Source organism: Spodoptera frugiperda, chromosome 2, assembly GCF_023101765.2.
Source record: "Spodoptera frugiperda isolate SF20-4 chromosome 2, AGI-APGP_CSIRO_Sfru_2.0, whole genome shotgun sequence".
Taxonomy (NCBI): Eukaryota; Metazoa; Arthropoda; class Insecta; order Lepidoptera; family Noctuidae; genus Spodoptera; species Spodoptera frugiperda.
In genome coordinates, this window is record NC_064213.1 from 1,472,688 (window position 1) to 1,498,439 (window position 25,752).

General features: G+C 33.3%; 1 protein-coding gene across 15 annotated transcripts in view; it reads left to right on the forward strand.

Annotated features, from left to right (window-relative positions):
- The window catches only part of LOC118269486 (calmodulin-binding transcription activator 2), a 193,133-nt gene extending 181,278 nt beyond the window's left edge, over nucleotides 1–11,855 (forward strand). For 9 of the 15 annotated variants that reach the window (XM_035584625.2, XM_035584619.2, XM_035584631.2 and 6 more), the window contains 8 exons: nucleotides 21–163; nucleotides 671–706; nucleotides 1,603–1,784; nucleotides 2,207–2,343; nucleotides 2,743–2,837; nucleotides 3,065–3,142; nucleotides 6,382–6,486; nucleotides 6,805–11,855. In XM_035584625.2, the coding sequence (XP_035440518.2) occupies nucleotides 21–163; nucleotides 671–706; nucleotides 1,603–1,784; nucleotides 2,207–2,343; nucleotides 2,743–2,837; nucleotides 3,065–3,142; nucleotides 6,382–6,486; nucleotides 6,805–6,883 (855 nt within the window). In that variant the 3' untranslated portion in view covers nucleotides 6,884–11,855. Of the gene's footprint in view, nucleotides 1–20; nucleotides 164–670; nucleotides 707–1,602; nucleotides 1,785–2,206; nucleotides 2,344–2,742; nucleotides 2,838–3,064; nucleotides 3,143–6,178; nucleotides 6,204–6,381; nucleotides 6,487–6,804 lie in introns of all 15 variants that reach the window. The other 6 variants (XM_035584628.2, XM_035584633.2, XM_035584629.2 and 3 more) reach the window with 5 other exon arrangements.
- The last annotated feature ends 13,897 nt before the right edge of the window (nucleotides 11,856–25,752 follow it).

Consider the following 25,752-nt stretch of genomic DNA (forward strand, 5'->3'; position numbering starts at 1 on the left):
CAGACTTTTTCTCCTCACAGAACGAAAGTTCATCTCTGCTATCGGGGTGCGGCTTAGACAGCGGCGGGGGAAGCGGGGAAGACACACTCATGGTGCCACTCCTGGACGAGAACACCACATTCAACAGTGACTTCACGTTTGAGTTCTGTGACAACACTTACAGGTACGTCATCTTCCATTTGTAGGAATGCTTTATCGATGTTGTGATCTCCTTTTATCCTTTTGACCGTCAGAAAAAAAAGTATCCTAGCATCAGTTTCTAAAAATAAATATTATTACCTTTTGGTATCTTCAGTTCACTTCAGTTTCATATTACATCAACAGCTTGTAAGTGACCACTGCTGGCCAAAGCCCTCTTCTTACAAGGAGAAGGTTTGAGCATTAAGCACTGAACGCTTGCTTAAAGCGGGTTGACCTCAACGCGATTGGTAAATAGTTTGACAACCTAAAAAAATCTAAAAGACAGCTCTCTGGAGTGTTTGTCATTTAATATGTGTTTAATAATTGTGTAGTTTCGCTGAAAACTCAATTGGTTTCATGTGATTGCTAGGCGCGTTTTAGTTTTTATCTAATTATGTGACTGTTATTATCTGACGGTTAAAAGGTAATATTTCTCCTTCTTCTATTTTCTTGACCTTTTCTTCTTCCTTCCCCTGGACGGCATCTACAGCAACATTAGCTCCGACTTCAGCTTCAACTATTATAGGTTGGGGTTTTTCTTTTTCGAATTTCCAACTATTTTCATTATTTAGATAGTGCTTACTATTAAGTGCTTTACGTATTTTAGATCTGCCTTACTGAATAATAGTTGTAAGTTATTGCCCTAGTACTGCTTATCATTTTGTCTGGGTTTCGATTCCCAGGTCAAGATTAATTTTTTGATTCTAGATTTTGAAATTTTCAGTTGCTTTGCCCTGGAGTAAATGGAAAAACAGCCTCTTTAATTTTTGTAAATAACAAGCATAAAATAGTCCTACCTTTTCTTTACCCTTCTATATATTATTTTAATATCTTGTGAGCTATTTATTACTTTTATAATTTGCTATTTGTAACTTAACAGGAGCTTGCCCAAGACGGCCAATAACTACAATAATAAATCATTCATGAACATGTATTAAAATGAATTCTTGACTTAGTTGTTTGGAAGCAAAATCATTTTCAGGTTTCGTCCTAAACCATTATAATGTAAATATTTATAATAGAAATGTAATAGTTTCCTATTAGTAAGAGCATCACTTATTTTCAAAAAAGTATCTCATCCCCATATAAGTTCACAAAACTAAAACGCTGCAGTTGTTAGTTAAAGCCATGAACATACAATTTTTATTTCACAACGTTTGGAAAATGCATATTCTAATAAACGATGAACAGTTTATAAAAATAATTATTCAAATGAAATGAAATGAAATGAAGTGAATTTTTTTTTGTAAATAGGCTACAATAGAGCATTATTACATGTCAAAAATTATTATTTATAAAATAAATATGAGTTTGATCAAACGTCAATATTTCGTGGTTGGTAACTACCTTCTGCAGTTTCTTGCCTTTTCAAATCACACCTGGTTTAGAAAGCATTGTTACTTATAATTATCTGTCTTCTAGGTACTGTGGAGGTTCGACTCCTTGTTCGTCTGGCTCCGTGTCTCCTGGATCAGCGGCGCTGTCCCCACCACCCCCATCACCTCGGTCTGCGTTGTCCCACCCACCTCTATGTACAACTCCTTCTGCCACTCTTCAAGAATTCCTTAATGCTACCACGCACTTCTCTAATCTTACGTTGAATGGTGAGTCTGGTGTAGAAACTGTATTATTTATTTTAATTAGTATAATTTTTATTTGGATTCATTCAATTTATGTAGTCCATCTGAGTCTAATTACTGTTGTTGAGTTGGTCTAATTTCAAGTCTTCTTTAAGCCCTGGTCTGCCGGTATATGAGATGCAATAGAAAACACATTGTGTCTCGCGTAGATACGTGTCAATAGACAGTATTAAGTTTGACTTAAAATGTTTGTTCAAACTTTGGGATTGTACGCAGCAAATTGTATGACAGCCTTATTGTGCCAAATAGGTTATCATTATTTTAATGTGCTAAATTCTGGTATTAAAAAGAATTGTATGTGTAGTTCAATAAAGTTCTTTTTGAATGTTTATTCCTACATAAACTAAAACCCTTTACATTCAGTTAACGTATTCCTATTTTCACAGACCGTGAACAACGAGAACTGTACTCTGCCGCCATTACAATTCAGAAGGCATATCGCCAGTACCGCGGCAGACAGCTGCAGCGAAGAGCTGCGGCCGCCGCAATCACCATACAAAACTGTTACCGGAGATACAAACAGGTTAGCTTTGCACTACTTACTGTATTTTTTAAAGCATTGTTGTAACATCTTACCACCATATAATGGTTATTACCCCAGTCCGTAGCAATTGTCTCGGAACAAAATCGTTACTAAGTAATAGTGTAAGTAATTATTAAAAGTCTCTAAGTACGGCATTAGAGCCCTCCTGCTAATAAGCGAAAAATTTGCCTGATTATATCCGCATTTCAAAGTGTTGACCAATTAGAACTCTCACTTACCATTAACATTACGTCATCGTTTTAAGCTGGTGATGTGTGTAAGGGTACCACGTTGTACCTTTGTTGACGATGTATCTACCTTTTTCATTATCCTATTTAATCCGTCAAATAAAAATGTACTTACAAATTAATTAATCCATGCCATGTATTATTCAAACAGTTTGCATACCTGAAACAAATGCACGCGGCTGCGACGGTGATACAGCGCGGTTATCGTGCGATGCGTGCTCGCAGGATGGCCACCACACCTATCAAGTAAGTGCAATATAAAATGTATGAATAATCATACCCGTTTTCACCAACCGCTCCGAAATGATATCTTAACCAACATTTACTATACCTGACGTAGCATATAAACTGACCCCTTAATTGTACTTTTAGGAGTCACTTATAAATTGGAGAAAACCAGAATATTGTCTGTAGTTAATTAGAAATTTACAAAAAATAAGACCTTAAATTAATCGAATGCTATTTTGCTTGAGTAGGAGGACATACTCTCAAAGGCGTCAGAATCAGGCGGCGAGGAAGATTCAACAGTTCATGAGGCAGTCCAAGATCAAGTAAGTGGATTTTTACAAACATTTCTCAGATTATATTTTTTATTTAGGGTCGTACATTGAGGCGTTCAAAAGTCTTAACAATCATTCTTGCCAGCCAGTTTGTTATTATTTTATATAATGAAACATATCATTGTTTAGTTCTATGTACAATTAAATAAATGTTCATTTTAGTGTCTGTCACAGCCAACTCTTTTCGTTAGGTGAATTTTTCTTTTTTATGTTTCGATTATTAGGTTGTTTTAGTGATTGATGGTACCTACAGTTTTGATTTAGGCGCAGAATTGTCTATTGCAGGATGTTACTTGTCGCTTTCTTGTGGTAAATTGAGAAGCCATAAACAAACAATAAAATTATGTTTTATGCCATGTCCAGCTCTTAACGAAGTGTTTTTACTACATAAATAATATTTTTCTTAATTCGCCTTCAAAAGTCAAAGCGCCTCCATTTTTTAAGGCGGTTAAATAATTTAAAACCTTCAGTCTGTAAAATACTATGAATACCAAATCGATTCTGCCAAATGCGAGATAATCGCGCATAAAGACATACAATAAGCATTCATAACCCCCAAAAGGCCGGTAACGCACTTGTAACGCTTCTGGTGTTTCGGGTGTCCATGGCCGGCGCCGATTGCTTACCATGAGATGACCCATCTGCTCATTTACCGGCTCGTTTACCATAAAGAAACATACAATCTTAAGTTACACGAAAGAACTATCTTCCTTAAAAATTATGAAGTCTACCAATACGGTTCAGAGATTTTCCTTTCTGTGAAATATACATTATATTTTTATATTCACATTGAAAGGGCCTTTGCCTTTCCGCTGCGGCATAATAGGGTCGGTATATTAGTTCCGGGTAAACAATTCGAGACTCTCAGTAAAGAATAAAATTATATATTTTGCGAATTGTGAATAATATAATTTTTGCGAAATAATATTTTTGTTGTCATCATTTTGTTAATGTTAGGATTTTGAAGGTTCTTACTGTACTTGGTATATATACGGTGAGTGTTTTAAACAGAAAGCCGTATAGTTGCTCAATGCGGATTATCGATTTCAAATTTATAATCAAAATTTATTAGACCAGGTTTCCTCACGATGTTTTCCTTCACTGTCGGTCAGTGCTGCCTAAATAATTTTAGAAAGTACATTATGTAAATCAGGAAAAGTCACATTGGTAGTTGCTGTTGGTAGGTTTGGAACCCGCACCCTCATGCATGAGAAGCGAGCGTCTTAAATCTCCGGGCCACCCTACATATATGTGTAAACAATCACTATATAAATTTTCGTAATTACGTTACAGTACTTCCTTTGCTGTTATCCTTATTAAGTAAAATAAGGGGAAAGTCGGTCCATATAAAAAGTCAGTGCCTTAATTTACCCCATGTCTGTCTACCCGGACAAAATGGCGGCGTTTTGTGGCAATTCTCTTCTCTTGAATTATAATATAATTGTATTTGTCTCTTTACCCTTGATGTTTTCCGGGGTTTTGGGACTTTGGGTAATTTTCTTTTGCCAAATACGACGTGAGGATTCTTTTATATTAGATGTGGATAATAGCTTTTTTAATATAAATGTACATATGTGTTTTGGGTGCCATTTGTTTTTGTTTAAGAATACAATTGAGTTAGGAAATGGGTTATATTTTATATGATATAAGGAAAAAGCGACATTCTTTAAACCAAAAAGCGTTTCATTATTTATGCAAAAAAAAAATCGTCCGTAAATTAGCAAAAATACAAATCTTTATCAAATATTTGTTTCCGGATCCCGACATCGTTGTCTAAACATACTTCGTTGAACATAAAAAGGTCGGAATTAATATTTAGAAGAGAAAATAATATTAACTTTTCATATAAAATTGTGAACTTACTTTGTAAATTTTGCGATTTACAAATAAAATATCTGTTTCTAACGAACGGTGGGGATTGTTTCAAGTAACAACTTCTCGGCTTGAAACTTCGAGAAGTTTTAATAAAAAAGTTAAAGATTTACAAGAGTTGGTTGGTTGGTTCAACGATATTTTTCGTATCTGATGATGTTAATTCATTATGAAACAACCAATGTCGGTCTAAGTTTAAGTCCACACAATCTTTAAGCTGTGACCGAGTTGTCCCTATTTTGTTATAGAATTCCAGCGTCGTAGTATTATTATTAAGTTTAAGTCTTTGACTGCCAATAGAAAACTGTTGAAGGCAAATCCTCCGCTAACGTCGGTCACCGATGACCACCACGGCGTTCAATGTGTTAAACTTAAAGACAGCTTAATTCAGTTTTATACCATTAAGTATTGTCTAGTTTTAGAAAGTATATAACCCATAAAATATGCTTTCACGTTTACGAGTCAACAATCTGCAAAGTTTTAGACAAAGAAGTTTAAAAATTACAAAAGAAAAGGAAAACGGACAAGAAGAATGGTCTTGTTAATAATAAAAAACGGTATAAATTCATTTTCGCTTCGAAACGAGGCAAACAAAGAGGGATTCATCGAATATTTCGAACAATTAAGACCTTTATTCGTTCGTTCCGTCCCAGCCAATGCTAAATTAATTTTGGCTACTGGCTCGTTCCCGATCCCTTCCAAGTAATCTAAGCCGGCATCAGTACCCTGCTTTATGAATGAAACATTTTAGCTTTTCTCCAAACTTCTGTATCTGTGGCGAATAGATAAATCAACTGTAGCCGAGTTTGTTTCTTGCCTTCGATAAGAAAATCTTTAGAGCATGATTTTGTTAAACTTTCGTACTTGTTGTTTTATTAAATTAAACGATGGTTTTTGTTCGAGTTTGTTTATTTGAGTTTTGTGAATCTCGGCTTTGGCTGGTGGAAAAATGTTCTTTGAATTTGTATAATGTTTAATTGTATCATCATTTTCGTCTACTTAGGGATTTGTTACTATGGCGTCATCTTCAGGAGCTGTATGTTATATTTCGATATTCTTTTTGGATAATTGTTCTTCGATGGAATACTTTTATATATTATCAATTGCGATTAAATTTTTATTTAATATTCCCAAAACTATTTTCACGCTGCACAGCACTTGGGAGGAATTTACAACCAACGTAAGTTTTATTAGTGAACATTGAAATTTATACGAACATACTATTAGGCCACCTAAATTAAATACTTTTAAGAGTATTGGCACAATCTTACTATTATACCCAATTATCTTTTGTAAAACTTGAATAATAGTAACTACATAATATGTAATTATATTATATTTTTTGGTTTCTATGACAGGTTGCAGAACGCACGAGCCGAAAGCGTGAGGGGGGTCCGGCGATCGCCGGATGTCCGCCAAAACTCGCTGCAGCGCATCACCAATACACCACCCACGCCCAATAGGTACGTACAGTCGTACATTGTTTATAATACTCGTATTATTATATATTAATTCAAAAGGTTGACTTCAAATTTTACTATTTATTGTAGCAAAAAATATATCATGTGCATGTGAAATTCTATGTTTGTGAACGCAACCGTGTCGACACAGGAAAAAGTCCGAGTGTAGGGCAACATTTAAAAATAAAAAATGTAGGGTTAAAATATTTTAATTACAAAATGTTGCTAAAATGATGACGTAGAAATTTAATATGCTATCTGAAAAAACGAAAATATAACAAACATTACTTAGAGAGACCTAATATAAGTTTAATTTTCTAGGATCGTTGATTACCTAGCACCTGAATCACCAATGAACGTGGACGAAGACCTTCTACTTGAACTTCTGTTCAAAATCTAACTACGGCAGTTACTCTACGGACACAATACCCAACACGATGTTCATTTCCATTGCAATAACAATGGAAGGATTTCTTTCATCATTATTTTGTTACAAGTCGACATTTTGTGTTAAAGTATGTTGTGATTGTTTTACATCGAGTACTTCTAACGCGTTAACGCCAACTGCCATTCACATATTCAATAACTATCTGACACTACGCACTTCACGAAACAGGTTTTTTATCGGAGTTGTGAACTGAATCAGGCCTTGTCTATTCGAAATGTTTTAATTCTTTTCTAAACGTATTACTTAATTGTAGAAACATAAAGTTTTGACTAATACCTATCACTTTTCCATTTAGTTCTTTCTTTTTTGTCTTAAACACTAAAGTTATGATTCGGAATTACAATTTATTGATGTGATTGAACGGATTCTCGATATCCAATGTTCAGTCGTTCTCAATAATCTTCTTCGCAGTACCATCTGCGTATACTATGAACGGATTATAGCAAAGCGTGTGACTCTAGGAAGTAATTATGTTTTCCTTAGAAATGACTTGTTCAGAGTTTAGATTTCGATTTATTCTTTATTTTAAACTCTTCAGGTCATAGACAGGGTTATATTTAGTATAAATTTTATCGTATTTGTATTATATTTTCATAATGTATTTTTGAGATATTCGTTTAGAACATTTATTGGAATCATATTTTTGAAAACTCTAAATTTCATGTAAAGTAATTAAAACCTAGATCATCATACGTATTGGCTGAACAATTTCGTAAGATACGACGAATTTTTTTCAAAAATCTACCGAAAATTCTTCTAAAGTGATACGCGACATTTCGCTTTTGACAGTACATGTCAATTGCAAACGATTCGATGATGAATTTCAATGAGAAGTTTGAGTTTTGTTTGCTTTGGACTTTAGTAGATCGAGTCAAAACTTGAATTCTATTCTATGAATAATTTCAGCAATGGAGTTAAAAATATGTAGGTTAAGTACAAATTCAAATTATTAAAAGCCACTGTTCTTATAAAGTAGATGCACTTAGCGTATAATACAATAAACCCGACGAGCTGTGAGTATTTTGAGATTTTATCGTATTTAAGAGAAATAAAAGTAATTACGCAGTTAGTTTCGGTCGAAAGTTTAACAATAGGTTTCAATCCAGCCTAAATAGTTTTAATTCTTTTAGTCTATGCAGTGAAGTGAAGCCTTAGATATCATCGAACATGATCTATCTTCGAGACTCCCTTTAGATTAGATCTAACGTTGTCAAGGACCTTCGACCGTTTATCAACCTATCGTTTTCTATTCGTTTACTTTGTCTCCTTTCGAACCTATCTCGTTGATTTCGTGTTCCTCCTTCCCTAGTTCCTATTCCTATAAGTGCGGATCCCTAATATGAATTTTCATCAATTACCTACATCTATAATTAGTTCTTTAGATAGTGAACTTTTGTTTTTAGATCCTCGTTATGCTAACGCCATACTTACCTAGCGTTCATGAAGAAATAAGGTTGTGCACCACTTAAATATAGAAAATAAAAACCTAAATATTCCCTTTTTCTGAATTCTCTGATATTTTAACGTAGTAAAAATAGTAAAGTTTTATAGTATAAGAAATAATAGAATAATCATAGCTTAACCATAAGAAGACGTGCTACAGTCGAGATATTTTCGATTCGTATTTTTATAAAGCAAAAGTTTCGAACGAATAAGGACGCTTTGCTTGAGCAGGGCCCTGGTACTTTGTGTTATCTACTTACTTCAAACAACTACCTTGTTTAACTTTCCTCGTTACATTCCGTTGTATTATTTCATTAGATCTATGACTTGGTTCGTTTTGAAAATTCTTACTTCTCTCGACATAATTTTCAAACTGTTCGTACATTCCGATATATTCCTGTTTATTTAGATTTTGAGAGGCCCAGAGTTGAAAAAGTAGGTGAAAAAGGTTGGTGGATTCAGAGCAAATGTTTCAAGTAAAGTGAAGCGTTGTTTTGTTAAGAATGTACCAACGTTTTTTCGATTAGAAGAAAAATAAACACGCGACGAGGATTGAGAAAAACCGTCCAGTTGTGGCGGCTTTTGCACCCTCCGGTGGCGAACGGCAAAAGTCGCAAATATCGCGGGCTTGCACACAGCGGTGACATCGGCGCGTAGCTCGCGAGCGCGGGCCGGCCGGGGGCGCACTAATACAACACGTATATTTCATATTTTTGGATCGCTAATTTTAAGATGTTATATTTATATATGTATATGTAGTAATGGCGAGTACGATACCAGTATTTCGAGATGTATTGCGCCAAAAGTTTTGATGTATTAATTTTCCATAAACGTTATTCTATCATTTCTGTCTTAATTTTCGAACAAATAGTTCGTTTAGCTAGTGGTCATGCGTATACCTATATTTTTAGATAGCGTGCACGATTGCTTCTGGAGCGCTGATAATGTTATTAAAATGCGAAACGGTTGGAGATGTGAAAAAAGTAAATAAAAAAAGTATTTTTCTCTGTAACGCGGAACCTCTGAAAGCAATAATATTTTTGTGGTGAAATAAACTCCGATTTGTAAAGAAAGTGTATTTTAATATCCACGCGGTCGTCACAGTACAGTTGAAATATAGACGCTTCTTAGTGCCACCGAAAACTGTGTCCTTTTTATTATCTTTACATTTTATTTTATTATATTGTTTAGAAAAATGCCAAAAATTTACAAAAAAAAAAAACATGAGCATAACAATAATTTGTGTTATATTTTTTATAAAAGAAATGTCAATTACATAAAAGAAAAAACATAAAAAAATTAATTGATTTTGTAAAAAACATTGTGAGACAAACTTTTTAATTTGATTTATTTTGAAGATTTATTTATGAAAGATAAAGAAAGCAATAAACTTTTTGAAGGTAGTAAAGAAGGCACACTTGCGGCGAGGCTTAGTAATTGACCACAGCTAAAAGATAGTGCACTAGAAGTAGATATAGTTAGATAAATTACTATTATATGAAATAAAAAAAAACTTGAAATCTATACATAGAATTTAAAACTAAAAGTTTAACTAATACTTTTTATTATTATATTATAAGAAGCTTGTTCACACATTTTAACTTCATAATAATATTTAGTAAGTATTCCTAAGACTAAAAGATAGACATTGTTACTAACTGAAAATGGTACTGGAATGAGATATTAGTGAGAATATGATTGGATTTCTTTCATCTATTAGGGTGGGCCGTAAATAGTTGAGCTTTATTATGCCGTAGGCACGTTTCTTTTGACGAAAATGTGATAAAAAAATTGCAAAAAAGCATTGGTTTTTAGCATCTATGATTTTTATGTAGTTCTAAGTTAAACATTTGTTGTTTAAGCAATTTCTTATATTGAACTTATTCGCGGTAGCTTGCGTATACTTTTTTAGAGGGGAAATATATTAGTTTTAGTCATTTCAATATGTAATTTCTATACGATATAGATCTTCTTTTAATTTCGTCGAGATTCGCAATAAATTGTTCACAAAGAATGGCTAAAACTAATCTCGATCGCCTCTTTGTAATGACGATAAATGATTGTTTAATCAAAATGAAGCCTGCCTAAAGTATATTGCATATCACTTAGATACTTAATTATAACTTGAACGTTCTCGACACTCGCGTCTGATATTAGTTTCGTTTTGTTTCATGAAATGCTAGATCACTAGAACTTCGTTTACTATTAATATTTATTATACATAGTTGCTAAATCCTTGTACTAGGATTGTAATGTTTTGACGTGCAACATAGTGTGTAATTCAAAAATGTTTTTTCTTAAACTTTAGCCAAAAGGTACGGAGAATGAGCAGTTTTAGGCTCTTATTTATAAGTTGAATTACTACTTAAAGCAATAGTGCCTGATTTAGTCAATACAGTAGTCAAATCTGCCATAAAACGTTTAGTTACCTAAGCCTTAGACATTTTATCATAGAAAATAAATAATTTAATTTTTCATAAATCATTACAATCCTATATTTTTATAGCTAGCCACTAGAGTTATTGCTTTACAAACAAATTTATATAGAACAAGGCATTTGATAGCGAATTTTATGATGTTATTTAATTTTTTAATTAAACTAATGGTTTATATGCAAATCTTAAGCGTTGTTTGTAAGTTTTTCTTTAGCAAATGTAAGAGATTGTCACGTACTGCCAGTTTCAAGGTTTCTAAAACACCAATATGAAGGGACGAATGAATGGCGACTGTCCGATTGAACAACTTAGAATCTCTTTTTTATAGTTCATCTTTCTTAAACAAAAAAATTGAATATTGAATTGTAATAATTGGATTAAAAGGTAATTACGTGGAGTGTATTTTCGAACTTCTATTTTAAATAGGTAATGGATTATAAAAATGAGTTGTAAATAATTTGTGGAAAACTTATGAAAAAATGTCTCTTTTAATTGTCGCGTTTTATTTTATTTCTTATTGTTATGTTATTTAGTTTCATTTTTTATTGTAGGTTTTTTATGTGAACTGTAAATAAACAATATTGTTCCTAAGTATTTATAATCGTAATTAATCGTATACTTATTTAAATATTATCAATGTATTCAATTTAATAATTTGGTATTGATTTGATTTCAACTTTATTTTTTTCACATAATTTTTAATTACATTCATAAATAGATTAAAATTAAAATTTTTATTTCGATAATAATTAGTGTATCAAACATTATAATTTTAATTACAATTACATTATTAATTTTGTTATGTAAAATTGTTAAATTTCGTTCGTTTGTAATTATTGTAATAATTATTTAAAATAATTGAACAAAAATGTAATTGTTTATCTTATTGTAATATATTTCTGAGATGGTGGACATGAATGTATGACGACGAGCTGTTGGATAAGTGTACTTTGAACAAAAAATAATCTTCCTTTGTAATTATTATAATCTATAAACACTACAAAATTGTGATTCAAAGCAATTTAAAAATATTACTGCTGATTATATTTTGTGTTTTATTTATTTATCCCTATTCATATTCACCAAAGAGTAAGAGTAGTGGGAAGAGGGTGGGGAGGTATTTTACCTGCAGTGGGACAACAAAGGCTAAAAATAAATAAATAATATATTACATGTGGCATCATGACCACAACTGCTCTGTCAAGAGCGTACGACTAAGGAAAATATTCACATATGACACTACAATAATTGAACATGATTGAGGTTCGATACCGCCTGTAGAAATAATGAGACAAGACATTTGCTCTCGTCAGAAAGCAAAATATTGCTAATTTTCAATGTAAAGTTTATAACATATTAATATACATAACTAAAACTCTGGTCTGTGGGTATATGAGACACAGTAGAAAATATTGTCTGGCGCAGATCTAGCACTCCAGCATACTATGAGTTAAGTGGACGTTTATAGGAATAACTGGCAAAAAGGTTTTACTCCTCGTTTGAGACAATAAAACAGTGAACATTAATATAGTATGTATACAATGTAATATCCACTTTTCATTAGTTATGTTATGACCCCCATGTGGAGTGAGCATCTGAACATATAGCCATAGATTGGATAGATTGTTTTGAAGTAAAAGCTATTGAGAATTTTCGAAAATCTCATTAAATAGTGCCTTTGACTGATACCTTTACTAGATTGACTGCACGGTCGGCGCGGTGGCTGGGCAACTGGCTGTCACGGAGTCTGTAGCGGGTTCGATTCCCGCACGTAGCAATTCTTTGTGTGATCCACAAATTGTTGCTTCGGGTCTAGGTGTCATGTGTATGTGAACTTGTATGTTTGTAAATGCACCCACGACACAGGAGAAAATCCTAGTTCGACGCAACGTTGTTTTTAAGGAAAAAGAAAATTACTGCGTTACTAATCTTGAATATACCTATATTACTGAAGTAAATACCGAATTAAATGAATAGCGTAAACTCCTTTCCAAGTTTCGCTCTAAAGAGTTAGAATATTTAAAAACTTCTTATCTTGTGCCTTATATAATAATTGAAGTTAGAAAACTTAGTTAAAATCCTCGTATTTATTACTAAGGCCTAAAGGAGATAAGAAGTCTAGCAACTTTTGTTACTGGAGTGTAAATTTTAAATATTCTAATTTCATTGAAATAAGCCGTGGCTAAAAATTCTGCAGTGGTTAAAATTTCTTTTATGTGTATTTTTTAGAGTAATTTTCCAACAGAGATGTGCTATACTATAATACGTTGCTGTGGATGCGTTTGGCTTCCACCAATGATAATCATTGGTATTACATAGCTTGGCACTAGTGAAAACGAACTCAGCTAAGCTATGTTTTTTATATGGAAAGATGCGTGCTATGGATGGCTTCCATATAGATACACCGCATACTCGAGTTGTGCATCTTCTTTCACATTTCATCTTCGTAGCATAGCATAGCTCTGTAGATAGCACATCTCTGGTGGAAAAGCATCCTTAGTGTTTTATTTCTGTAGCTTAAGATACACACTCCTCCTATCTTACAAAGGAAATAAAAACTCTTTAACTAGACATATAATACAAAACCACTATTAGCTAATCCGAAATTTATGAATACACCAAGAAATAATGATATAACATTTCACGTGAAATGACATCACACACAAAAACAATTAAAATGCCTTTTGAACACATCTTAATTCTCAATTCCAAAATCTGGTCGTTTTGCTAACAGATTGGTCGTATAATTTCGTCCTTTATGGGGCACGTAAAAATTTAATGGTCCCATATTTTATTGGCTGGGTGCTCAGAGCTTTGATTAAAAACCTTTAGGGAATACCCAATCGTTAGTCCGTGGTCCTGATTATCAGTTACGGGTCATTGTAATGTAGTTTAATTTAGGTACGTTGTACTTATAAATCTTATTTTATGTACGTGTAAATACATACAAGCATTTAACCAAAATGACTGCACGGTTGGCGTGGTGGGTAACCGGCTGCAGCGTAACGTGTAGCGGTTTCAATGCCCGCACTGAGTAACTCTTTGTGTGATCCATACATTGTTGTTTCGGTTCTGGGTGCTAGTATGTTTGTAAATGCACCTACGATACAGGAGAAATCCAAGTGTAGGGCAACTATTAAAAATCTACTGATATTTTATACCTTTTTTAGTTATTTTCATAACATTCAGAACACGTCTTTCACACAAACATACCTTAGTCTGTTTAAAAACATCATGCAAAGATAGACGCCAAATAAAAAAAAACTGTGTGCCGAGCCCAAAACCAAACATCGAACATAATCCTGATTTAGTCCGTTGTGTACAAAACATTCAGTTTCATGTGATTTTACCCGGTCACCGTAATTTATACCCGGCCTAGCCAGCCTACCCGGTCAAACACGGCCCGGCCCGGATTAATTCTGACTCGTTTTTTATCCTCATTCAAGAAAACACGATTTTTGGTCGAAATTTTAGCTAAGAGACTGTATAATGACCGTTAAATTTTTGTTTCGTGTGAAATTAAAAGACATAGGAATAGTCAATCGTGTGTCGTTATATTAAGGTTTATATTTGTATAACTACCTCCAAGTTTTATCATTAATCTTACTTTTACTCACACTATAATCTTAAGCAACTCTTTATAAATTTTTAATAGGGTATACCCACAACTAATTTTAATTGTATTGTAGATGATTTTAAAATATTGGACACGTATTACCTATTTTCTTGGAAAACAAATACTTTCCTAGATATTGATTTAAAATATTTTCATTTCCAGGTTCTACCTAAAAATGACGTATTTGCTCCTATTTCTTAACTTTGATTCGTTTTATCTAAGTATGTTGCAATAAGAATAAGATGCGTGTCTAATATTTTTCATTACTTAACTAACGGACTAAATAGATTTAATTTTCTAATTTCCATACCCCGTCATCAACCCGCAATATAATAATATTGTAAAAATGTTGATTATTAAAACAAACGATTTGAATACACAATGCTTTATTGGGTAGTATGTTTACATGGAGACTAGTATTGTTAAAGTAGCATACATGTTGACGGTAGGGAGCACTGGTGCAGTCCATGTTCTGGGTTTGACATTCTACCAGGTATTGTGCTCCTTTGTAAATATTGATCTGAAAACAAAAAAGTAACAAATAAGAACCAGAAGAAGCTTCAATATTTTTATCATAATCATCATCATATCAGCTGCAAATCGTCTACTGTTGAATCTAGGTGCAACGTCACGCCTTTTATCCCCAAAGGGGTAAGCAGAGGTGTACATTACGCACGTCATGCCGCTAAACAATGAATGAATAAGCCATAAAATATATGAGCATCTAGCATGACTTGAAAAACTAGTCGAGTTTCTCGTCAAATAGTTACATGAATAAACCAAAAAACATTTAAGTAGTTTAGTTGTAGATAACTAATATTATACTCACTCACTCAAGATGAGTATTGTTCATTAAACCTATATGCTGACGGCAGATCGCACTGCTAGCCTTATCTAGAAGAATGAAAGAAGAAAGAGAAACCAAGATCTAATTCTTCTTCAGGCTTCAGTGCGATCTTTTTCGTGTTTTCATTATGTTTGTACCTAAAAACAATATAATTTGTATTAATCAACATGTCCTTTATAATCTCAAATGACTGTTTCATTGCCTTGAGTGGTTGAAAGTGCTACTGCTGAGCCAATAGTCTCGTGTTCAATTTCCAGGTCAGCTAAAAAAGTATTGTGATTCATTCAGGTTTTCGGAAATATCTTAGTAAATCTCGGGGTATCGTTCTCAGTATATGGCAATAGGCTCACTTCTTATCACATGGGTCTTTAACATAACTGGTGAAAAGCGAGTGTACTTTGTATATTTATGTGCAGTCTACCCCTTCATGGGCAAATATGTTACCAAACTACAAAAACCTCACAATCATCACTAGGGACTTAAAATACTCACTTTTCATCATTAAGTAATTCTCCAATTTGTGACAAGAAATGCCGAATGCTCCAGAAAAGTATTGTTCATTAACCGTACACGCTGACTGATAGCACTGCTATTTGCTTTATCTAATTCAAGTAATAGCTTCACTGCGGTGTTTTTCGATCTTTCAGAGCTTATCTAAAAAAAAAAATTGATTAATAAATGCAGCTTAATACACCTCTTTTTTATCCAAAAACAGTTGTGCCAGCGGTCAACTTTAGTGAGTAGATATATATATTTTTAACGTATAGTGGGTGCGTTCACAAACATACATATGCACACAATTGTTTTTGGTCTGGGTGTCCCCAGACCAAAAACAATTTGTAGATCACAACGAGTTGCTCCGTGCGGGAATCTAATCCGCTACACGTTAGACGACTGCCGGTTGCCCCGCCGCCTTGCCAACCTTGTAATCAAACTACCTACAACTACTTTCTACGGTGTAACGTGTCGGGTTAGATACCCGCACTAACCAATAATTATTCGCATGATCTACTTGTTGTTCCAAGCCTGGAACTAACGTAACGTATGTTTGTAAACGTACATACAACATAGGAGAAAAGTATAAAAAGGTAGTTTTAGGAAAAAGATACTCACAGCATTCTGATACTCCTTTTACATTTGACATGAAATCGTGGCAGGTAAGTATTGTTCATGAAACGTACATGTTGACGGTAGTAAAGTTAGCGCCATAATAAACTCAATAGACTTATTGATTCCATTATAACCATAGGGAACTTTGAGTCTATTTTATCTGAAAAAAAAATAACAATGTAATGTAAAACTTTTCCGTGAGATATAACATATGTATTAATTTCATAAATTATGTTTAACAATGTAATCACGTAACTATTTTACTATAAAAAAGGAAATTAATAAAAATACTTACATTATATCAATCTAGAAGTCGAGTTAAATTCCAAATCGAACCGGTCAATATTATTAATTAAACGTCCATGTTGACTGAATCGCACTGATGTATTGGTAGCGTTGCTTTTAGGTCTGGTATCATAATTAATCAGTGATCTGAAACCAATAACCAGTGTCATTATGTACAAAAAAATATATTGTGCACCTGATTGAAAAAAAAACCGATGGAGTTTCTTTGCTCGTTCTTCTCCATAGAAATCTAAAGTTTGGAACGAGCAAATAGCTTCACTAGAGGACTGAAAATGAAATTGCTTTTTTCTGGGGTATCATAAAAAGTGATCTGAAACCAAAAAAAAAAAAAAGAGGACTGACCGACATATTGACACTTATTTTTCATTTACAGCCAAATCCATATCACGTATCTATAGCACCCATCCTTCTATATGAAAATCATTCTTAGGTAAATCTGTTCCCACTAGTGCTAAGCTATTTGTACTAATGAATATGAATAGTGGAAGCCAAACGTATCCACAGCAACGTAGCTCAGAACATCTCTGGTGGAGAAGCACCCTTATTCTTTGTTTAGTACTTACTAGTAGTTTAGTACCAAGTAAGCTTCAAAATATGTATGAAGTATGGAGGAAATTATATCATTACAATGAGTTTACATTTCCGGCACTGTTGCAAGCGCCATGATCACGGGTGAACCTGGAGTATATGCGGGTGGACGTAAAAACGTAAATATCCCATTTTAAATTCTAATTATATTACTAGTGACCATGTCAGTTTAAAAACTTATATGGAGTGAATTGAGCTTAAAAATTAGGACGGTAGTTTTACTCACATTGAGTCAGTGCAATTTCCCATTAATTCTTTGAAGTTCTGGTACAGGTCAGTATTGTTCTTTAAGCGTACATGCTGACTGTAGATTAGCGGTGCTTCTAGGTGTATCATAATTTTTCAGCCCTTTCAGTCATCTGAAATCAATAAATAGTCTCGTTAATAGAAAAAAGCATACCGGCCGAATTGATAACCTCCTCCTTTTTGGGAAGTCAATTAAAAATATAAATTAGCCTGTGTTTGTAGTTTCAGTAACTTTTTGAACGTTTTTTTATTATTAAAATGGTTATTTTTGAAAAAATTTTTTTTTTATACCATGATGGTAGACAAAACATACGGCCCATCTAGTTGTGGCGGGTACCGGGGCCTTCATGGCCCCGGTAAACACTTGCGGCATTATTTTATGCGCCTTGAACACCTATTTACCCTCTAGCGGCTTTGTCAAAAAACTTTTCCTTTTGATACAAAACAATAACCCAATCTATATTGTTGAAAATTTTAAATATTTAATATACTACTACCGTACATTGATTACCTCCAAACAATTTTGTTAAAAGCCAAGTATACTGAAATTGAATCAGTATTTCAAGTCAAATCGTCATGACAAACTTTGAAATACCGCTATAGCGTCATTATGTATTAGTAAAAAGTAAAACCAAGATGTAAAAAAAATGTGGATTAACTAAAAATTACGGCAGTTATTCTAAAAAAAAAAAATATAAAAAATGGGGGTATAACGAAATAACGAAATCTAAGTTTAATTTTATCGATAGAAAATATCAAATATCTGCATTTCATATTTATTATTAAATTAAACTAAAAATAAAAATAAATACATATCGATTATTCATAGAATATCTTAGCCTATCAATAAAAAAAATTATAGCACCTCCGAAATTATTCTAATATATTGTGCTATTACCCACAATAATATGGAAGATTCTAACCAAAAAAAATATTTTAATGGTGTAAGCCGGTAAACGAGTCTTTTGATGGTAAGCAATCGCCGCCACCCATGGACACCCGTGAAACATCAGAGGCGTTACAAGTACCTTGCGGCCTTTCGGAATTTAAAGGTTGTCCAGGATTGGGAAGATTGGGCCTCGGGTAACCTCGCTCATACAACGAAACAACGTAAGAGTTGTTTCACGTCGTTTTCCGCGAGGCTATGGTAACACTCCAGTCGAGCCGGCCTATTAGTGCCGAAGCATAGCTCACCCACATGTAAATTATATAATAAAATAAAATAAAAGGAACTTACCGATATTACAAGCAGCGATGAAATAACGAACACTGATGATAATTACATCACCATTGGGTTGTGATTAAGACTGTTAGTAATAAAAGACCAAAAGTCATAATGACAACTCAGACAATGATGTCTTGTACTTGACTCTTTAAAAGAAAAGTAACTCTTATTTAAATACGTTTCACTAACCGTGCGGTCTACTAACAGACTGGTGAAACGACTTCTCTTTGTGCTTGTTTTTATAGGCTTCTATAGTTCTTAGTTTACCTCCAATTTCTTATTATTTTCTTTAAAAATTAATGTACAGACGCTTAGCAGAAACTTCCAAACTATCTTAATGATATTCAACTTTATATCTGTAATTTTAAGATCCAAAATGTAATGCAGAAATTTAACAGATTGTGGCAACTTGCGTCTGTACTGTTGCGGTAAAACAATGTGCAAAAGAATTATGATAAAGCTTTTTCCTTAATCAGAAATAAATTATTTTTACTAATAACCCTATTACAGCTAATAGAAATAGTACTTATTAAAATTAAAAAAAAAAACAATCCGTACGTAAAATAAAATATTTGATGTAAAAAACATAAAAAGTTCGTGAACAACTATTGTTTTTAATATTTCAAAAATAGAATCATACGAAACTCCTTTGAGATTGACCACACACATCTTATCTTAAAAAAAAGGTGACGTGTTCGAATTTCAAACGACGTTCGATGACGTCCCGCCAAGAAAAGGCGGCAATTATACACGAGTTCGATCATTCTAGGGACGGATGAAAACAAAACTATATTATATTATTTTTAATAAATAATATTTTAAATAATACAATATAGAACTGAAGCATGAAGATATTAAAGTTTATTAGTGTATCAAGAATTAGTTTTTTTTTACATTGCCGAGGGTGGCCGGTCAACTTACAAAATGTTCTTTGAGGTAAGAGAAAGGTAAAACATTTAATGTGTTTAAAATGAAGATTTTAAAGGTTTTGGTTTGTAAAGAGAAAGTTGGTAAAGAGAAAGTAGAAATAGTTATTCTGTATGTGAAGTTAAGATAACTTAATATTATGTAAGTATTCTAAACAAGGTGGAACGACAGTTCCTTGAGGTCATTGTGCTTATATTTACGTAAACCGAATTTAATCCGTGTAAACATTATTTTTTAATGTTAAAGAACAAAAAAAAATCTAACAAAGAAATTTCTAGTTTAATGCATAAAATTAATTATTTTGTGTTGCAGGTAATTGTATAAAAATTAGTTGCTGGTTAATTTTTAAGGTCATGCTACACTGTACCAGTATAGTTGCAGCAGGATGCTCGCTGTTACGTATTCGCTGCCAGTATGTCAAGCATTAACTCACTGACTTTTTTTCACAGGTTTTGCACTACGGTTTAGCTCCTACATGTAAAACTGTACAGGCATAACCGACTTATATTGTACTGACAACTGTACAGTTTTCCCCCATACATGCTAGGATTTGCGTGCACAGTTTTATCTTAAGGGCAAGCACATATAAAACCAACATATAATCGACATATAAAACCTAACGGGCTATTGAATAAACGAGCCATTAATAATATTTTAAGTGCTGCAGTTACACTCCAATGTATCATAACCTTTAAGAAGCAAATAGTTGTGGAATTTTCCACTGACCAATCACGTAGCTCCTTTTCATAACGGCATAGAATATAAAAAGGTTTAAACCATACCAGTTCGAATACTTGTCTTACTTGTGAGCCGACCATTTGCCGAAGCAGTATACTTAATTAATTTTACCTGGCTCGATATTAATATAATTTTAATATTATATTGAAAGTTCTAACGTGGTTACGTTGCTAGTCGGTGTTTGAAGATTTCTTCGAGAATGGTCTACTCAGGACTCCAGGAGAATTGTATTCCTTTGGAGATGGAGACCAAATATTGGTTTAAGCTATCAATGATGCAGCAAAGAAGATACCAGCTTACTTTTACCGTATCACGCTGTTTACGGACTTTGAAGAACTTCTATCAAGAACAGTCTACTTGAGGAGTACGATCTAGAGCAATTGATGGTCCGTTGAAATATTAACAATGGAGCTGACATTGGTCAAGGATAAACCCTGAACAAGACTTGGGTCTAGTACCATTATGCCATACTGCATGTAGTCTTTGGTCTTTGAGCTATCTGCACCGTGGAGATTTTTCAACGCCAAGGAGAAACATTGTGCTAAGTAAGTTCATTTTATTTTCTAACTTTCTAATAACTGTGCTTTATTTTATAAACGCACATCAGATTTTTTTTTGTATCATAGGGTAGTCGTATAAAATTTTCTTTGTTATGTTATGAAGTGCAACTGGAGGTGAAGCTATTATCATACACAGGCATGATTCTAACCCTTAAGAGATTTTTGTGCTGATGAGATTTTTCGAAAACTGAGAAACTCAATAATAGGGTAGATGACTAATTTTTATTGTAATGTCCGTCTTGTAGATTATTTGAATATATCAGACGCGTAATTTTTGTTTTCTCTCGGAAACAAATATTTTCGACGATATATCGATTTGAAATTTCGCGTGACGTCACTTTTAGGTACGTTGTATAGGCAGTGGTAACGTATTTGCTCCCACTCCTAAACTTTGATTCGTTTTGTCTAAGTATTTTCAATTTATATGCCAAAATAAAAAAAAAATACGTGTGTATTTTTTCATTACCTAACTGACGGATTAAATAGATTTTTAATTTTCTTACCCCGTCATCATCCTTATGCCTTGGAAGACTAAAAGTATTTAACTAAAGACGCTGTTTTTTATTTTGCAGGAATTTATTCTTTGGAGTGAGATGAGGGTGAAAGAAATCTAAAAACGCTTTCACCAGAAAGCTTGGCTCAAATTATTTTACAAAGACCAGGTATCTTTCGTTTCTTTATTTTATGTGTTATAACTTATTTATGTTCGCGTTATAAGTTTGTCCTTATTGTATCTTAATTTTTTTATTTCTTAAGTTTGAACAGTCATACACTGTTTCACTTAAATATGTTATATTAAGTATTTTAGCATAAACAATTCTGTTTGATAGTTTGCATATAATATTTTCTGGGTTTCTTTTGGCATTTATATTAATTAATTGCAAGTTTTTTTAATGATATTAGCCGGTAAACGGTCTGACGGATTACCTGATGGTAAGTGATCGCCGTCGCCCATGGACACTCGAAATACCAGAGGCGATACAACTGCGTTGCCCGTTGGGGGTTAGGAATTTAAGGGTTGTTGGGGAATTGGATATTGGGAGGGGTATCTCGTAACCTCACTCATACAACGCAAGTTGTTCAAATCAGTTGATGAAAATATGAATCTGTCTACCGTCGAGGGTTGGAGAAAAAATTAAGTAACGTAGAAGCTTCTAGATAAATCTTACACAATATTATTCTCCGAAGGGATAGACAGAGGTTTTTAGTTTTACATACATATATTTTTCAACCCATATACTTACTAGGAACAGCACATTAAATAATAATTTAGTTAATACTATGGTAGTGCCTTCTGGACAGGTATATTGCCAAGAACTGGGCGTGACAGTAATTAAAAATTTTCCTAAAACTAAAATTACCCACATTATTGTATTTTTAATAAAATCACAACTGAGTGAGATACATTTAGATAATTTCAACGATATTTGGATTGGATTTTTATTAGGGATTCAATGTATTTCAGAATGAGTTGGAGAACCTGAACGAGACTAGTAGAAATGATGCAAGTTCGAGTCCACACTTCAGTTGCAGTTATCACTTTTCCATCAAGATATTTCCTCACCTGGATTTCTTTGTTGGACTGTCCACGTAAGACCAGCTCCTGCATCGAGTTTGTATACTAGTTTCTCATTATAAAATAGATTTAAATATTTTAAGGTAAGAATTTGCTATACTTGTAAGTCTTGCTTTGAGTATCCTAAACATTTCGAAGGCTAAAATTGTGTACAATCAAAAAACCGTTTAAGTCTACACCAATAACTACTTCAAGCTGGACTTTAGTGCTTATGAAGATGGCAGTTACAAAAGCTTTTACAGAACATTATATTTGAAATTATTTAACATCTTACAAAGAGTGTGCTCTTTGCGCTTTTATAATAGAGGCTTAGCCAAACTGATTTGTATTGTTTGCGGATAAGAGAACTATAGATACTTAGATATATTTTGATATATAACAAAATTAGTCACTCCGATATTTTATCTAAAAACACCATGCGTTAGTGAGTTAGTGACAATAGCTAAAAAAATTGAATAAGTCGTTTGAGTTTGTCATTTCGTTGTGTTGACAATTTAGAGTCTACAGATTTTAAATTAAGGTACAACGTTGCTTGCAGTATAATTTGGGTCTCCAAAACGTTTGAGACACTCAGGTAACTTCGTGTAGGGACGTGAATTCACATGCGGACGCAAGTGAAGTACGCGTTGACTATTAGCGCATAATGCATAAGTCTTCTCAATGGCATTTATAATGAAACTTATAGTTGTGATGAGTTGGATAACATAAAATTCTATTTGTTGTTGGGTATCGTAAAATATTCGTAGTAATATTTATTGTTCACTCGTATGAGATTAGTATCGTCCATTAAACGTCCATGTTGACTTAATCAAAGTCTAGCATTGGTAAGCTGACTGGTGTAGATAAAATGGGTTAGACACGAAACCTCCTTCCATAGGTAGTGTGAAGATTTTGTTTGTTATATATTAGTATTGTTCGCTAATGTTTTTGAATTCGATGTATTATTACTTTATTTTTATGTATAATGGGGTCGTCTCTGCTTCTTGGGGTTGACCCGGTGAAAATGGGCATCGCATCCCGCGACCCGCAGGAAAAACAGTGCTCACTGTTCCCTACTAAGTATTTATTTTATTTATTTTGTATGTATAATATATACTACATTAATTATATATTTTATTATAACTCGGGAAAAGTCATATTAGTACTTGCCGTTAGTAGGTTTCGAAACTACGCTTTCATGCGTGAGGAGCAGGCGTCTTAAGCCTCTGGATGACCATGACATCTTTTAGCATTAAGAGTAGCGTAGCCGTTTTGTGCAGAAAAGTGGTCTAGTTCTGATTCTAGCAGCTAAGTATTGTTCGGGGAAACTTTTGGATCCGACGCATTTGTATTAGTTTATAATAAAACGTTGTCATCCATTAGCTAAGGCATTGGTTGACTAGTATTGTTTACGTAGTGAGCAAAGATTCCATTATAATTATTTCTACTGCTGTTTTGGACGTATGACGTTTGAAAAATGGTTGACACATATTATATATAAAATTTCGTTATATATATCTATGTTAAGCCGGTGTACAGGTCATTATTGTTGTATTATTATATCACTGTCTCTTATTTAAGTACATACATATCTAAGTATGTAATGTAATGTGTATTTTGTATTGGATCCAACACATCCAAGGTGGACATTTATCGAAATGTCCTTTATCAGTATTTCATTTGTTAATTTGTCTATTTATAACAATATCGAGATGGCTCGAAAGTTAAGGTGCTTTTCGATATTCTTTATAAAGTCGGTGGTTAGTCACAAGTATATAATGTTTCTTAATAAATACTAAGTGGAACTTGGACATTGAGACTAGTATTGTTTGCCTGAAAGAGTATGGCGTGCGTTACTCTGTATACAATTAGGTATATCTTACTTAGTCAATTTTTAATGGCGTCTTAGTAAAATCTAAAACTTCCCAGACCAGTGTATTACCTGAAAACTGCAATATATTTGTCGGCTGGTTATGCAAAAAACCAAGTGACATTACACAATTTGTACGTGACTGAATCACGGATAAGTTGTTGTTGGTGTAGAAATTTTTTATTTAGTTATGTAGTTGTTGTAAGTTTGCAATGGTTTAGCTACAGGCTGTTTGTTATTGTTCCCGATATTTGGTTCGGTTCAGTTCTCCCAAATCTTATGCTTAGTCTCGGATAGGAATACTGTTTATTATAGTGTGGCTCTATTTTTTTATATTTCTTACTCCCGCCTGATGGTGACTTATTATGTGGCTGACGATGGACAAAGCCTACCTATGAGCAACCTGTTCACTCGGGACTTGAAAATACTCTAGTTGTATTTTGCAGAAAACATAGACTCCAGCAAGGAGTTCCATTATTTAGCGGTTTGCACAAGGAATCTCGAAGCAAAACGCTTCGTGCGAATTGGTGGAATATCAACCATGTACGAGTGGTGCCTTGCCATTTGTTTTGCGGTATGATGGTAAATTAAAATTTATTTATTTGATACATAAAAATCAAGAGCGTAAAGAAAAAATAACTTTCTTTGGTTTCAATTATTATGTTGTTTCTTTATGTATAGTTCCGACAAATTAGTATTGTTTCCTGAACAATTTCATTTTGTCTCATTCTTGTTCTCGAATCAATATTTTTCAAGTAAGAAGTTTAGTTGCAAGGTGGTTATAGATACAATTGTTAATGTTGTCATAATTAGTAAGCAACAATTACACCTAACAGGAAACATTTCATTTATATTGAACTGATAGGTGTTTGTGTTGTTGTTAGCCATGGTAAATGTTTTTAGTTAATGGAACTGGCTTGGACTTGGAGACTAGTATTGTTTGTTTTAAGAATAATGTACAAAATAATATAATATATTATACATATATTATATGTTACTTGGTAGCTCTTGGCTTCTTATGAATAGCATTTTTTTCTCTTTTATATTTTGGTAGGTAATGCCATTTTCTTTAATATTTTTCTATAGAGAAGTTACTATAGGTTGTAGTCATTAAATCTCAGATGAATACGTATTATTTGAACTCTCTTTGCGTAGTTGGAGCCATTACTGGTTCTGATTGCATGGTGTGCATGGCACATCGCGTAGGTAAGAAAGCGCAGCGTGATTAACCTTCATATTTATAAACACGCTCATGCTCTGTTCACTTTTCTACACATCTTTATACACAGCTTGGATGACTTAGCGTCAATATTTACTTAAACCAACTCACTTGTCCATACTTCTTCTTACTTTAA